The sequence below is a fragment of the Ranitomeya variabilis genome, chromosome 3 (genome assembly GCF_051348905.1).
Source record: "Ranitomeya variabilis isolate aRanVar5 chromosome 3, aRanVar5.hap1, whole genome shotgun sequence".
Taxonomy (NCBI): domain Eukaryota; kingdom Metazoa; phylum Chordata; class Amphibia; order Anura; family Dendrobatidae; genus Ranitomeya; species Ranitomeya variabilis.
The window spans coordinates 455,511,952-455,525,516 of record NC_135234.1 but is presented as its reverse complement, the minus strand read 5'-3'; the positions used below and the strand labels follow the sequence as shown (position 1 = coordinate 455,525,516).

Sequence of the window (13,565 nt, the reverse complement as noted above, 5' to 3'; positions counted from 1 at the left end):
TGGTGGGCATAGCCACATGCGGAAAGTAAGCAGATCAATGCATTCCCAGGTGTGCGGAATCCCCGCAATTCCGCAAATTTAATGAACATGTTGCTTTTTTTTCCGCGATGCGATTTTTTTCACGGAAAAAAATGCAACATTTGCACAAGAAATGCTGAAAACACTGGAAATAATGGGAGGCATATGTAAGCGGTTTTTATGCGTTTTTTTCGTGTTTTTATAGCGAAAAAACGCGAAAAATACTGAACGTGTGCACATGGCCTAAAACTAAACGTTTGCTAAAAATGTCTAAAAAATGCTAAAATGAAAGGATGCAAGAAAAGAAAGGCGGTCATTTGATGGAGACATGGATTTGTTTTCAGACCTATGTATCTCTTTTGTAGTGAAAGTGTGTACTGAAGTACATTGGAGAGCCATGCAAACCTATTAGTACACAGAGAACACAATAAGCTTTGTTTGCAGAAGCCATACAATCCATTGTGGTCTACCAGCGTAAACATGTAAAATCCTGTTGGCTCAGGTCACAGTGCAAGTTTACGCCACAGAAACTTTTTCAGATGGCAGCATGTCATCCTGCTTAATTTGCACTTTCAATGGTCAGAGATATTTTACATCTTCACTGCCCACATTATGTTTTATAGCTGGACACCCTACCTAAAGAAGATCTCATCAAATTTGCCAAGAAGCAGATGATGCTTATTCAGAAAGTAAAATCAAGATGTACAGGTATGGATTTGACATGTGTGAGGCCGGCGTCACACTCCGCGTAAGACAATACGGTCCGTTTTTTACGGCCGTAATACGGCCGTAATACGGAGAAATGTTCCCAAAATATTGATCCGTAGTCAGGGTGTGTCAGCGTATTTTGCGCATGGCATCCTCCGTATGTAATCCGTATGGCATCCGTACTGCGATATTTTCTCGCAGGCTTGCAAAACCAACATCTAATGGATTTATGTGCTCAAATGTTCGGTAAAACATATATACAGTATATATATATGTCATTGAGACACATATATATATATATATATTCTGTATTTATATTTAATTCAGCGCGATATCTGTGAAAAGCCGGTAATTCAATTGCCGGCTTTTCATTTCTCCTGCACAAACCCGACAGGATATGAGACATGGTTTACATACAGTAAACCATCTCATATCCCCTTTTTTTTGCATATTCCACACTACTAATGTTAGTAGTGTGTATGTGCAAAATGTGGGCGCTGTAGCTGCGCAAATAAAGGGTTAAATGGCGGAAAAAATTGGCGTGGGCTCCCGCGCAATTTTCTCCGCCAGAATGGTAAAGCCAGTGACTGAGGGCAGATATTAATAGCCTAGAGAGGGTCCATGGTTATTGGTCCCCCCGTGGCTAAAAACATCTGCCCCCAGCCACACCAGAAAAGGCACATCTGGAAGATGCGCCTATTCTGGCACTTGGCCACTCTCTTCCCACTCCCTGTAGCGGTGGGATATGGGGTAATGAAGGGTTAATGCCACCTTGCTATTGTAAGGTGACATTAAGCCAGATTAATAATGGAGAGGCGTCAATTATGTCACCTATCCATTATTAATCCATTTGTCTGAAAGGGTTAAAAAACACACACATTATTAAAAATTATTTTAATGAAATAAACACACAGGTTGTTTTAGTATTTTATTGCTCTCTCAATCCATCAGAACACCCTCGCTTGGCAAAATAATAAACGCACAAGATACATACCCTCAGATGAACCGTCACGTCCCACGAAGTAATCCATCTGAAGGGGTTAATTATTTGACAGGCAGGAGCTATGCTAATGCACTCGCTCGTGTCTGTAATCCCCGGGTAATGAAGGAAATCTGAGTGATCTGTACTTACATTGAGTTGCGGTGAGGCGCCCTCTGGTGGATGTTCTCATGAACTGCAGCCTTGGAAAAGTTCCCACGCTCGAGTTCATATGAGTTCATAATATCTGCCCTCAGTCACTGGCTTTACCATTCTGGCGGAGAAAATTGCGCGGGAGCCCACGCCAATTTTTTCCGCCATTTAACCCTTTATTTTAGCAGCTACAGCGCTGAAATTTTGCACATACACACTACTAACATTAGTAGTGTGGAATATGCAAAAAAAAAAGGGGATATGAGATGGTTTACTGTATGTAAACCATGTCTCATATCATGTTGGGTTTAGGCAGGAGAAATGAAAAGCCGGCAATTGAATTACCGACTTTTCCCTATAACACCGCTGCGTATTTCTCGCAAGTCACACTGCTGGTCCGTGTGGAATCCGTATTTTTCTCGCCCCCATAGACTTTCATTGGCGTATTATTTGCGCAATACGCTGACAAACGCAGCATGCTGCGATTTTGTACGGCCGTAGAAAGCCGTATAATACTGAACCGTAATATACGGCTGATAGGAGCAGCCCCATTGAGAATAATTGTGCCGTTTGTTTGGCGAGTTTTACGGACGTAGTTTCTGCGCTCTTACGTCCGTAAAACTCGCTAGTGTGATGCCGGCGTAATAGGTCAGAAATCAGACTTTTAAGATGCATTCAAACGAGGCCGCATGTCCCAAGTGTTAGTCCCAAGCATGGTAAGTGCTGTCCTTTTGAAGACCCTTCATAAATAAGCCTTTAGTTCTGAGAGGTGACCTAGAAGAATGATGCACAATTCTGTGCATTGTTACATAGTAAAATAGCTTCAGATCCCTGAAGTCAGCCTTCTAGGATCAGCCAGTTTTGATCCTTTAGAATAAAAGTATTGCTGTACATAGCACAAAAGATCAGCCGATTGCAGGTCTGAGTCCCCTTAGGGGACTAACACATACGGTGGGAAGTGGGAAAGAAAATGCTTTAATATATATATTATATTATTATAGACCAAAAGTTTGGACACACCTTCTCATTTAAAGATTTTTCTGTATTTTCATGACTATGAAAATTGTACATTCACACTGAAGGCATCAAAACTATGAATTAACACATGTGGAATTACATACTTAACAAAAGGTGTGAAACAACTGAAATTATGTCTTGTATTCTTGGTTCTTCAAAGTAGCCACCTTTTGCTTTGATGACTGCTTTGCACACTCTTGGCATTGTCTTGATGAGCTTCAAGCGGTAATCACCAGAAATGGTTTTCACTGCACAGGTGTGCCCTGTCAGATTTAATAAGTGGGATTTCTTGCCTTATAAATGGGGTTGGGACCATCAGTCGTGTTGAGCAGAAGTCTGGTGGATACACAGCTGATAGTCCTACTGAATAGACTGCTAGAATTTGTATTATGGCAAAAAAAAGCAATATATATATATATATATATATATATATATATATATATATATATATATATATATATATATATATATATATATATATATATATATATATATATATATATATATATATATATATATACAGCAGCACATGTACATGAATCGGCCATGTGAAAACACAGACAAATATACATTTCTCAAAAATATTTTTTCATAAAAAATTTTTCAAAACATTTTTTCATAAAACTTACAGTTAAAGATGAAATGGAGATTCTTAGCGCATAAATTGGCCAATTCATGTGTGCCCATCAACCACGGCAAGGTGATCTCCCCCTGATGGGTCCTACTCTACCATAGATGCCACTCCTGGGCCACCAGCCTACAACTCTGGACAAAACATGTCACTCTGGGCTAAACCTACAACTTATGGGCAGGTAGAGTTGATTACCGCCACCTGCAAGGTCAATGGGAGGAGTGCAAGATAAGTCTGGATGCTGCCACATCATATAAATAGAGGAAAAAAAAAAACAATCAGCAATCCCAATGTGAACACGTGCAAGCTGCAAACTGCATCACACAGATTTATATATATATATATATATATATATATATATATATATATATATATATATATATATATATATATATATATATATATATATATATATATATATATATATATAATTTTTTTTTTTTTTTCAAAGCACTCCATTTCTCCCCCTATTTAAAATAGACATTTGAACGCTAAAAAATACACATGTGGTCTTGCTACATCCGTGACAGTATGATCTATCAAAATATAAAATTAATTAACCCCTTCCCGACATGTGACGGAATAGTACGTCACATGTCGGGACCCCCGCTTTGATGTGCGCTCCGGCGGTGAGCGCACATCAAAGTCACGACATGTCAGCTGTTTTTTACAGCTGACATGTGCGCGCAATAGCGGCGGGTGAAATCGCGATCACCCGCCGCTATTAACTAGTTAAATGCCGCTGTCAAACGCAGACAGCGGCATTTAACTACCGCGTGCGGCCGGATATGAGCGCATCGCCGACCCCCGTCACATGATCGGGGGTCGGCGATGCTCCTCCATTGTAACCATAGAGGTCCTTGAGACCTCTATGGTTACTGATCGTCGGTGGCTGTGAGCGCCACCCTGTGGTCGGCGCTCACAGCACACCTGCAATTCTCCTACATAACAGCGATCTGATGATCGCTGTTATGTAGCAGAGCCGATCGGGCTGTGCCTGCTTCTAGCCTCCCATGGAGGCTATAGAAGCATGGCAAAAGTAAAAAAAAAAAAAGTTTTTAAAAATGTGAAAAAAAAAAAAAAAAAATATAGAAGTTTAAATCACCCCCCTTTCGCCCCAATCAAAATAAATCAATAAAAAAAAACCCCAACCTACACATATTTGGTATCGCCGCGTTCAGAATCGCCCGATCTATCAATAAAAAAAAAGCATTAACCTGATCGCTAAATGGCGTAATGAGAAAAAAATTCGAAACGCCAGATTTACGTTTTTTTGGTCGCCACGACATTGCATTAAAATGCAATAACGGGCGATCAAAAGAACGTATCTACACCAAAATGCTATCATTAAAAACGCCAGCTCGGCACACAAAAAATAAGCCCTCACCTGACCCCAGATCACGAAAAATGGAGACGCTACGAGTATCGGAAAATGGCGCAATTTTGTTTTGTTTTGTTTTTTGCAAAGTTTGGAATTTTGTTTCACCACTTAGGTGAAAAATAACCTAGTCATGTTAGGTGTCTATGAACTCGTAGTGACCTGGAGAATCATAATGGCAGGTCAGTTTTAGCATTTAGTGAACCTAGCAAAATAGGCAAGCAAAAAACAAGTGTGGGATTGCACTTTTTTTGCAATTTCACTGCACTTGGAATTTTTTTCCCGTTTTCTAGTACACGACATGCTAAAACCAATGATGTCGTTCAAAAGTACAACTCGTCCCGCAAAAAATAAGCCCTCACATGGCCAAATTGACGGAAAAATAAAAAAGTTATGGCTATGGGAAGGAGGGGAGCGAAAAACGAAAACGGAAAAACGGAAAAAGCTCCGGGGGTGAAGGGGTTAACCAGATTAGTAAATGACTTAATGAGAAAAAATAATCAAAACTCCAGAATTATGTTTTTTGCCACTGCAGAAAAATTGCAATAAGAGGTGATCAAAACATCGTATTTACCCCCAAAATACTATCTATACAAATGTCATTGCAGGGTGAAAAAAGAAAACCCCTCATACAGCTCCATCAGCCAAAAATTGAAAATTTTACAGATTTCAGAAATGGGCCACACAAGTAAATATATATTTTTTAAACACATTTTTGAGTTTTTTTTCCCCCTTTAATGAATGAAAAAAACAATCAAACTATGTGTGTTTGGCATCTCCATGATCATATTGACATCGCGAGTCATATTGCTAGGTCGTTTTTATCATATAGTGAACATGGTAAATAAACAACTATTGTGGAATTGCACTTATTTCACAATTTGACTGCACTTGGAATTCTTTTCCCTTTACAGTACATCACGTGATAAGATGAATGATGTCATTCAAAAGAATAACTTGCCCTGAAAAAAACAAGCTCTCATATGGCTATGTTAATGTAAAAATAAATAACATATGGCTCTTGGAAGACCAGGAAGAAAAAGTGAAAATGCAAACACGTAAAATAGTCATGTTGGGAAGAGGTTTAACGAAAACAACTTTCTTGTGTGTTGCTATATTCTAAACGTTATAACGTTTTTATTTTGCCATCAACAAGGCAGTCTGGGGGCTTTTTCTTTGAATGAGCTGTCTTAACTTAATGAGTTAGGAATCACTTTTTCTTCCATTTTTCTGGGCTGGAGAATGAACAAAACAGCAGCAATTACATAGTTTTATGCGATTTTAAAAAAAGCCTATGGAGGGACAAAAGGAAGGGATATATGATGGCATGTAAAAGGTTGGGCACTCCCTGGTGAAAATTACGGTTATTGTGAACAGTTAAGCAAAAGTTAAAGGCCAAAGTTAAAGATGACACGTTTCCTTTGTGTTTTTGGCAAAAAAAAAAGTTATATTTTCATCTTTTACGTTTTAAAAATTGCAAAAAAGGAAAATGGGCCAATGTAAACATTTGGGCACCCTTGAAGATGTGTGCGCTCAGATAACTTTAATCAAGGTTTCAGACCTTAGCTAGCCTGTTTAGGGTTATGGTTTGTTCACCATCATCGTTAGGAAAGGCCAGGTGATGCAAATTCTCCAGCTTTATAAAAATCCCGCCTCCTCTAACTGTATGCCAAAAACAGCAGCCATGGGTTCTTCTAAGCCGCTGCCTAGCATTCTAAAAATGAAAATGGTGGATGCCCACAAAGCAAGAGAAGGCTATAAGAAGATAGTAAAACGTTTTCAAGTGGCCCTTGCTGTTATTTTTTAAAATCATTGCAAAAGACGTTGCTGTTTTACTGCAGAACAAAACACACCGCAGCTACAACGTGTAAGCGTTCAAGGTTTCTTCCTCGCCAATTCCTTGAGCACTATTGGCTGGGTATAGATGGCTGCACATGTGTATTCACATTCCACTATGATGAATGAGGTGTTAGAAAACTCATAGTCTTGCTCAGACTTACGTGATGCACAGACTGCCCTCGAGTTTCCTGACCTGAACTTCACAGCTTCATATATGAGGTTGTTGCGCTCTGGTCAGGAGACCCTCGACCGGTCCATGTTTTACAGATGTTTGAATTCACCCTAATTGTGACAATTCACAAATTATGGCCATGAAATGTTGATATATATTGTATATTTTATTTGTTATTGTCACTGTTTCTAATTTACAGATTTAGAGAAAGAAGTGGAGGAATTAAAATCCAAACCAATGATAGGTGGAGCGGATGATGTTGTACAGGTATATTTTGATTCTATCGCGGTCACTGGAGTACTCCAGGCAAATAAGTGATTGTGTTCACTATTTTTAGGTATAAAGTTTTTTTTTTCTGTAGTAAAATAACACACTAGGACTAGAACATGTTGTTTAATTTACTTTTTCCCTCAAAAATGTTGATTTATCCCCAAATTTTGTATTTTCACAATGGTAATAGGAGAAAATGGATGCTACAATTCGTTGTGTAATTTATCTTGAGTACACCGTTACTCCATATGTGGAGGAAAACTACTGTTTCGGCGCACAGCAGGGTTCGGTAGGGAAGGAGCACCAAATGAATTCTGGAGCTCAATTTTGCCTGAAATGGATTGCAGATGTCAGGTCACATTTGAAGAGCCCTTGACCCCAAGTTTTTAATTTTCAAAAGGGGTAATAGGAACAGCACAATTTGTTTCGCAATTTCGCCTGAGTATGACAATACCTCATATATGGTCAAAAAACAATTTTGAGGCACTGTGCAAAGGTCAGAAGGGAAGAGGCGCCATATTGCAGTTCAGATTTTGCTGGAATGGTTGGAGGGTGCTATGTCACATTGGCAGAGCCCATGAGGTGCCAGGCCAGCAGAATCCCCCCATAAGTGACCCTATTTTACAAACTACACCTCTTGGTGAATTAATCTAGGGGTGCAGTGATCATATTGACACCACATGTCTTACAGAAATTTGTACCTTTGGGCAGTAAAGAAAGAATAATTACATTTTTACCACTATAATGTTGTTTTAGCCCCAAGTTTTTAATATTTATAAGGTCTAATAGGAAAAAATGTACCTCACAGTTTTTTTTTGTGCACCAATACCCTACCTGTAATTTGGAACTACTTTTCAAGCACAGTGCAAAGCTCAGAAGGGGAAGACTGCCATATTGTAGTACAGATTTTGTTGTTATGGTTTGCCGGTCCGTGTCACATTGGCAAAGCCCCTGAGGGTACCAGAACAGCAGAAACCTCCCCCCTTCCCCCATAAGTGACCACATTCAACAAACTACACCTCTCAATAAATTCATATAGGGGTGCAGTGATCATATTGACAGCACAGGAGTGTTACAGAATTTATACCATGGGCAGTTAACAAAAATTGCATTTTTGACAGAAAAATTTTGTTTTACCCCAAATTTTACATTTTCACATGGGGAAATGGGTAAAAATGGAAAAGAAACGTGTTACACAATGTTTGCTGAACTTGGCAATATCCTATACATGGCTGTACAGTACTTATCTACACAGCAAGACTCTGGAGGAAAGGAACACTATTTGACTTTTGGAGAACAAGTTATAGTAGAATAGTTTGCGGACTCTGTATAGAGCCCTTAAGTGTCAGAAGAGTAGAATCCCCTCTCAAGTGACCGCATTTTGGAATTTACACTCTGGGAATTTATCTACAGGTGTAGTGACAATTTTTAGTCCACAGGAGTTTTCCAGAAAAAAGTAGCATTGAATGTTGCTGAGTGAATATTGCGAATCTGCCAGTGTAGTGCCCAGTACATTATGCCCAGCTCGTGCTTCTGGACATGCACCTGTAAATTAGGCGGGTTTTCATCGCTACAGAAATGCCAGACATGTAATGTGGTTTAGGCACACTGGAGCTCAGACGGTAGGGGAGGGTCATTTAGATTTGGGAGAGCAGAATTCACTAGATTTCTTTTATGGGGCAAGGAGCAATTTACCTTTTTTCAGAGTCTTCGTACTACCATGGAAGCCCCCTATATTTCTATTGACAGATGATGGACTTGAGTGGGGACTTGCTGTTTGATGGATTGAGTTGAAGTTTTTGTTGGGACTACCATTTCATTCTAGTTTTTTACACAAATTTACCTACCGTATTTTCCGGCGTATAAGACGACTTTTTAACCCCTAAAAATTGTCCCAAAAGTCGGGGGTCGTCTTATACGCCAGGTACGGCATGTGCAGGGAGCGATCCTGGATGTTCCCAGGGTCTGAAGGAGAGGAAACTCTCCTTCAGGCCCTGGGATCCATATTCATGTAAAAAATAAAGAATAAAAATAAAAAATATGTATATACTCACCCCTCCGAGAAGCCTGGCTGTCACCGCTGCAAGCGTCTGCCTCCTTTCCTAAGAATTGCAGAGCGTGAAAGACCTTCGATGACGTCACAGTCCTGTGATTGGTCCGTGACCGCTCATGTGACCTGACCGTGACGTCATCGAAGGTCCTTCACCCTCTGCAATTCTTAGGAACGGAGGCAGACGCTTGCAGCAGTGACAGCCAGGCTTCTCAGAGGGGTGAGTATATACATATTTTTTATTTTTATTCTTTATTTTTAACATGAATATGGATCCCAGGGCCTGAAGGAGAGTCTCCTCTCCTTCAGACCCTGGGAACCACACGCCGTATAAGATGACTGGGCGTATAAGATGACCCCCGTCTTATACAGCGGGCATATCCCAAATTCCATATTTTATATGGAAAAGTTGGGGGTCGTCTTATACGCCCAGTCGTCTTATACACCAGAAAATACGGTATTTTAATTTTTTTTTTATTAGTTTTTTTTTTTTTTTTTCTTTTTACTTAGTTCCTTTATGGGACTTTAGCTGTTGTTACTCTGATCACTAGTATAATGCATTGCAGTGCATTATACCTATCAGTGCTGCACTGACAGTAACCCATCTAACTGGTTTGCCGTAGCTGCCTGACCCGGAGGTAGTCATGATGACCTCTGGTTGCCACGGCAACGTCCGGGCCCTCATGATATCGTTGCGTGGGTGCTGATGTGAAGGGAGAGAGGGCCCTCTCCTAGCTTTCTGAATGCTGCGATCAGCAGCAGAATTTAGGGGCTTAAATGTGCGGGCACTGTTCCTGGCCGTGACAGCTGGAGCCTGTCTATAACTTATGCCGAGCTCCCGGCGGCGATCGTGTGGCACAGCTTCTGTTCCTGCATGACATAAATTTATAGGAATTTACATTTTGCAGGAACCCCTTCCCGACCATGAAGTAAACTTATGTAAAATGTCGTGAAGGAGTTAAAATAGTTTTAGAGGTAATGAGTGATAGATTATTTTTAAAGCCAATACTTTGCTTTTATTTATGTACTGAAGCTTATTTGTGAACTATGACCATTTTTAAGTGTGATCCTTACCTTGAGGGTATTTCACTGCATGTTACTATTGCTGTGGTAGAACCTTCCCACATAAAGTGTGTAACCGAGCATCATTACGCTGTGAATAGAATCCATTACGCCTGTATTTCACTTTTAGGCTCTTACTGATCGACTGGATGCTGTTCTCCTGGAAAAAGCAGAGACTCATCAACAGCTGGTTTCTATGAAGAAAGAATTGGCTAAAGCAAAAGAAGAATTTGAGGTAATAAAAAAGCATATCCATAAAGCTGTTGTCCGCACAGCATGTAAGGACCTACTGTATTGGAGCCTAGTATGCTGTATGGACCAGAATATGCTAAAAATGTTGGGTCAGGGCCATGTCTTATCATTGTGTAGTATCCCCTCTTACAGCAGTATGTAAACGCCTGGGAAGTGAAGAGACCGAGTTCTGGAGTATTGGGAGAGGAATGTTGTCCCATATAGAATTCTAGCTGCTCCACAGTCTTGAGTCGTCTTTGATGGATGTTTTGTTTCATATTGTTTTCTACCAAACTTCTAAAGGTTTGCTATTGGTGAAAGGTCTGGACCGCAGGCGACCAGTTCATCACCCAAACTCTTCTTCTGTCAATCCATGCTGTTGTGCTTGATCCAGTATGTGGTTTTGCATTGTCTTGTTGAAATATGCGAGCCCTTCTCTGAAATAGACTTTGTCTGGATGGGAGCAAATGTTGTAGAACCTCTCTATAATGGTCAGCATTGATAGTGTCCTTCAAGATGTGTAAGCTGCCCATGCCTGAGGCACTAATGCAACCCTATACCATTAGAGATGCAGGGTGTTAGATGCACAATTCTTGAATACATTAAAAATAGTGATGAGCGAGGGTGCCCGGATAAGGTGTTACCCGACTACGCTCGTCCGCTAATAGAGGATCTTCGGCGTGCTCAAATACTATGTTCTAGTCACCGTGGCTGCATGTCTCGTGGTTGTTTTCCAGGACTGCCTGTTTGTTAGCCAATCCCTGCATGTTGCGGACATCAAGAAGCTGTGAGATATTCAGCTGCGACAACTTGAACATAGTATAAATGTACACCGAAGATCCTCTATTAACGTACGAGCGTGCTCATATAACACCTTATCCAGGCACGTTTGCTGATCACTAATTAAAAAGTTAACCCCGCAATAATAGGGCTACGGGAGACGCATCTAATAAATTAGTCTATTAGTTTATAACATAGGTCCTGGATGGGTCATACCTTGTATTCGTTCCATACTAATTATTCTAGGGGAGTCGGCCTTATTGATTGTACATAGAAGCATACAGTTTATGTCCATTGACTCCTTCAAAGATAATGGTGGCAGATTTATGGGGTTAGGTGCAAAATCTCACACTTTTAATGCATTATTGTCGTGGTCTATGTTCGTCCCCCATATTCATACTTGCAGCATGGGCAGACATTGTCCTGGCAGTTTTGGAAGATTTTAGTAACATCTGTAATCCTCACAGAGGTTTATTTTTGGGAGCTGACAATCTGTCCCCCTTTGGTTGCCTTATTGGGGAGGTGGGACTACCTGACATCTGGAGGGAATAGTTCCCAAATGCAAGGGTCTTTTCTTGTGCTTGATCTGGACTAATGCAATGCTCATATATGACTTCTTTAGTCACCAAAAGTATCTCCCCAGATCTTTATCATACCTCTCTCCTCTCATTCACTATCACGAAGGGCAGCTACAAGACAGAAACGCGTCAGATGTTTTCTATGGAGTATGCGCCATAGTACAGTATTCTGTTTGATTAATCAAGATGGAATAAAATTTAGTTTGATTTCACACAAAGTATTGGGGCATGCTATTTTCTCTTCCTTTTTCATTCAGGCCACTCTCCTTTCTGGCCTCAAGTACAAATGGCCCCGTTAGTCCTTGGCTATTACAAGGACCGGAAACAACTCATTCTGGCTTAAGGTTATCAATTGTCCTAATATTAAAGAGAGGATTTTTGAACTTTTTAATAGTAATTTAGGCTCGACCCCTATTAATGTAATTTGGGATGCCGTGAAAGCTTTTTTGAGAGGGGTATTGGTCAGTTAGATTAAGTTTATAAAAGACAATTCACAAAAAAGAGGTGTTGAACTTAATAGTAAGGTCCGAGAAACTGAAATATTGTTTTCCCAGCATAATAATCCTATGAATAGGGAGCTTTGGAAAGTGGCCCGAAAACAACTACGAGCATTTCAATTGGAAAAAAGCTGTTTTTAAAGCAATAATTTTATGAGGAGGGGGAAACTGTTGGCCGCTTATTAGCTAAACTGGCCTAAGCTCAGAAACAATGCCTTTATACATCAGCAGAGAGATGTGGAACGAAGGATCAGCACTCAAACTCCCCAAATTCTGCAGACTTTGGACAGTTTCTATACCAGTTTGTCAGGGTTGGAGTACTCACGCGCAGAATTAACAATACTTGGCTAGGTAGGATTGGCCTCTCAGCTTTGGGTGAGGGAGATAGCGATCTTTTGGATTTGCCCATTTCTATGGAAGAGATTCAATGGGCAGCGGGGGAATTCAAAATAATGAAACTCTTTAGCCCGACGACCATCCAGTAGAGAGGTCTAAAATATTTAACTGCTGCCTCATTATCTGGAGATGATTAATACTGCGCTGTTGAGGATGTATTACCAATAGTTGTCCTGCCCAAAGATGGAAAAGATGAGGAATTGCCAGACTCCTATAGACTCCTTTCACTACTGACTTTTGATGTTAAGATCCTTGCCAAAATTCTCGCAAACAGGCCGAGTCCCGTTATAACATCGGTAATTCACCCTGATTAGGCTGGCTTCATGCCTTCCAAATCAACTACTATTAATCGACACAGGTTATTTTTAAATCTGTAAGCAGCACCATCCGATCCGGTGCCACAAAGGTATTTGATAGTGTAGAGTGGAAATATATTTGTGCATTGGTAAAGGGAATGGGATTTGGGCCAAATTTCATCAAATGGGTAATTCTACTATTTCAGTAGAACCCTTTACCTCTATTATTAGAAGCCACCCAGGGATTAAGGGCTTTAACTATGTAGGTAAAGAGGAGTGGATTGCCCTGTATGCATATGATTTGTTGCTATTTGTTAATAATGTCAGTATCTTTCTTTTAACTATAATGGAACCATTGAAAGGTTTGGGGTGTCTTCTGGCTTACCTATTAACTGGTCGAAGTTGGCTTTGTTTCTCCTGGATAATAATGATCTCTCCCAAGCAAAATGTTCCTTTCTCACCCTTACCGGGTCTGCTGCTACCGTTGTCTGTTATTGTCTGCAGCACTGA

General features: G+C 40.3%; 1 protein-coding gene across 2 annotated transcripts in view; it reads left to right on the top strand.

Annotated features, from left to right (window-relative positions):
• GCC2 (GRIP and coiled-coil domain containing 2) overlaps positions 1-13,565 on the top strand; it is an 83,264-nt gene that overhangs the window by 12,168 nt on the left and 57,531 nt on the right. For both annotated transcript variants that reach the window (XM_077296592.1, XM_077296591.1), the window contains exons 3-5: positions 642-726; positions 7,095-7,162; positions 10,408-10,512. In XM_077296592.1, the coding sequence (XP_077152707.1) occupies positions 642-726; positions 7,095-7,162; positions 10,408-10,512 (258 nt within the window). The remainder of the gene's footprint in view (positions 1-641; positions 727-7,094; positions 7,163-10,407; positions 10,513-13,565) is intronic.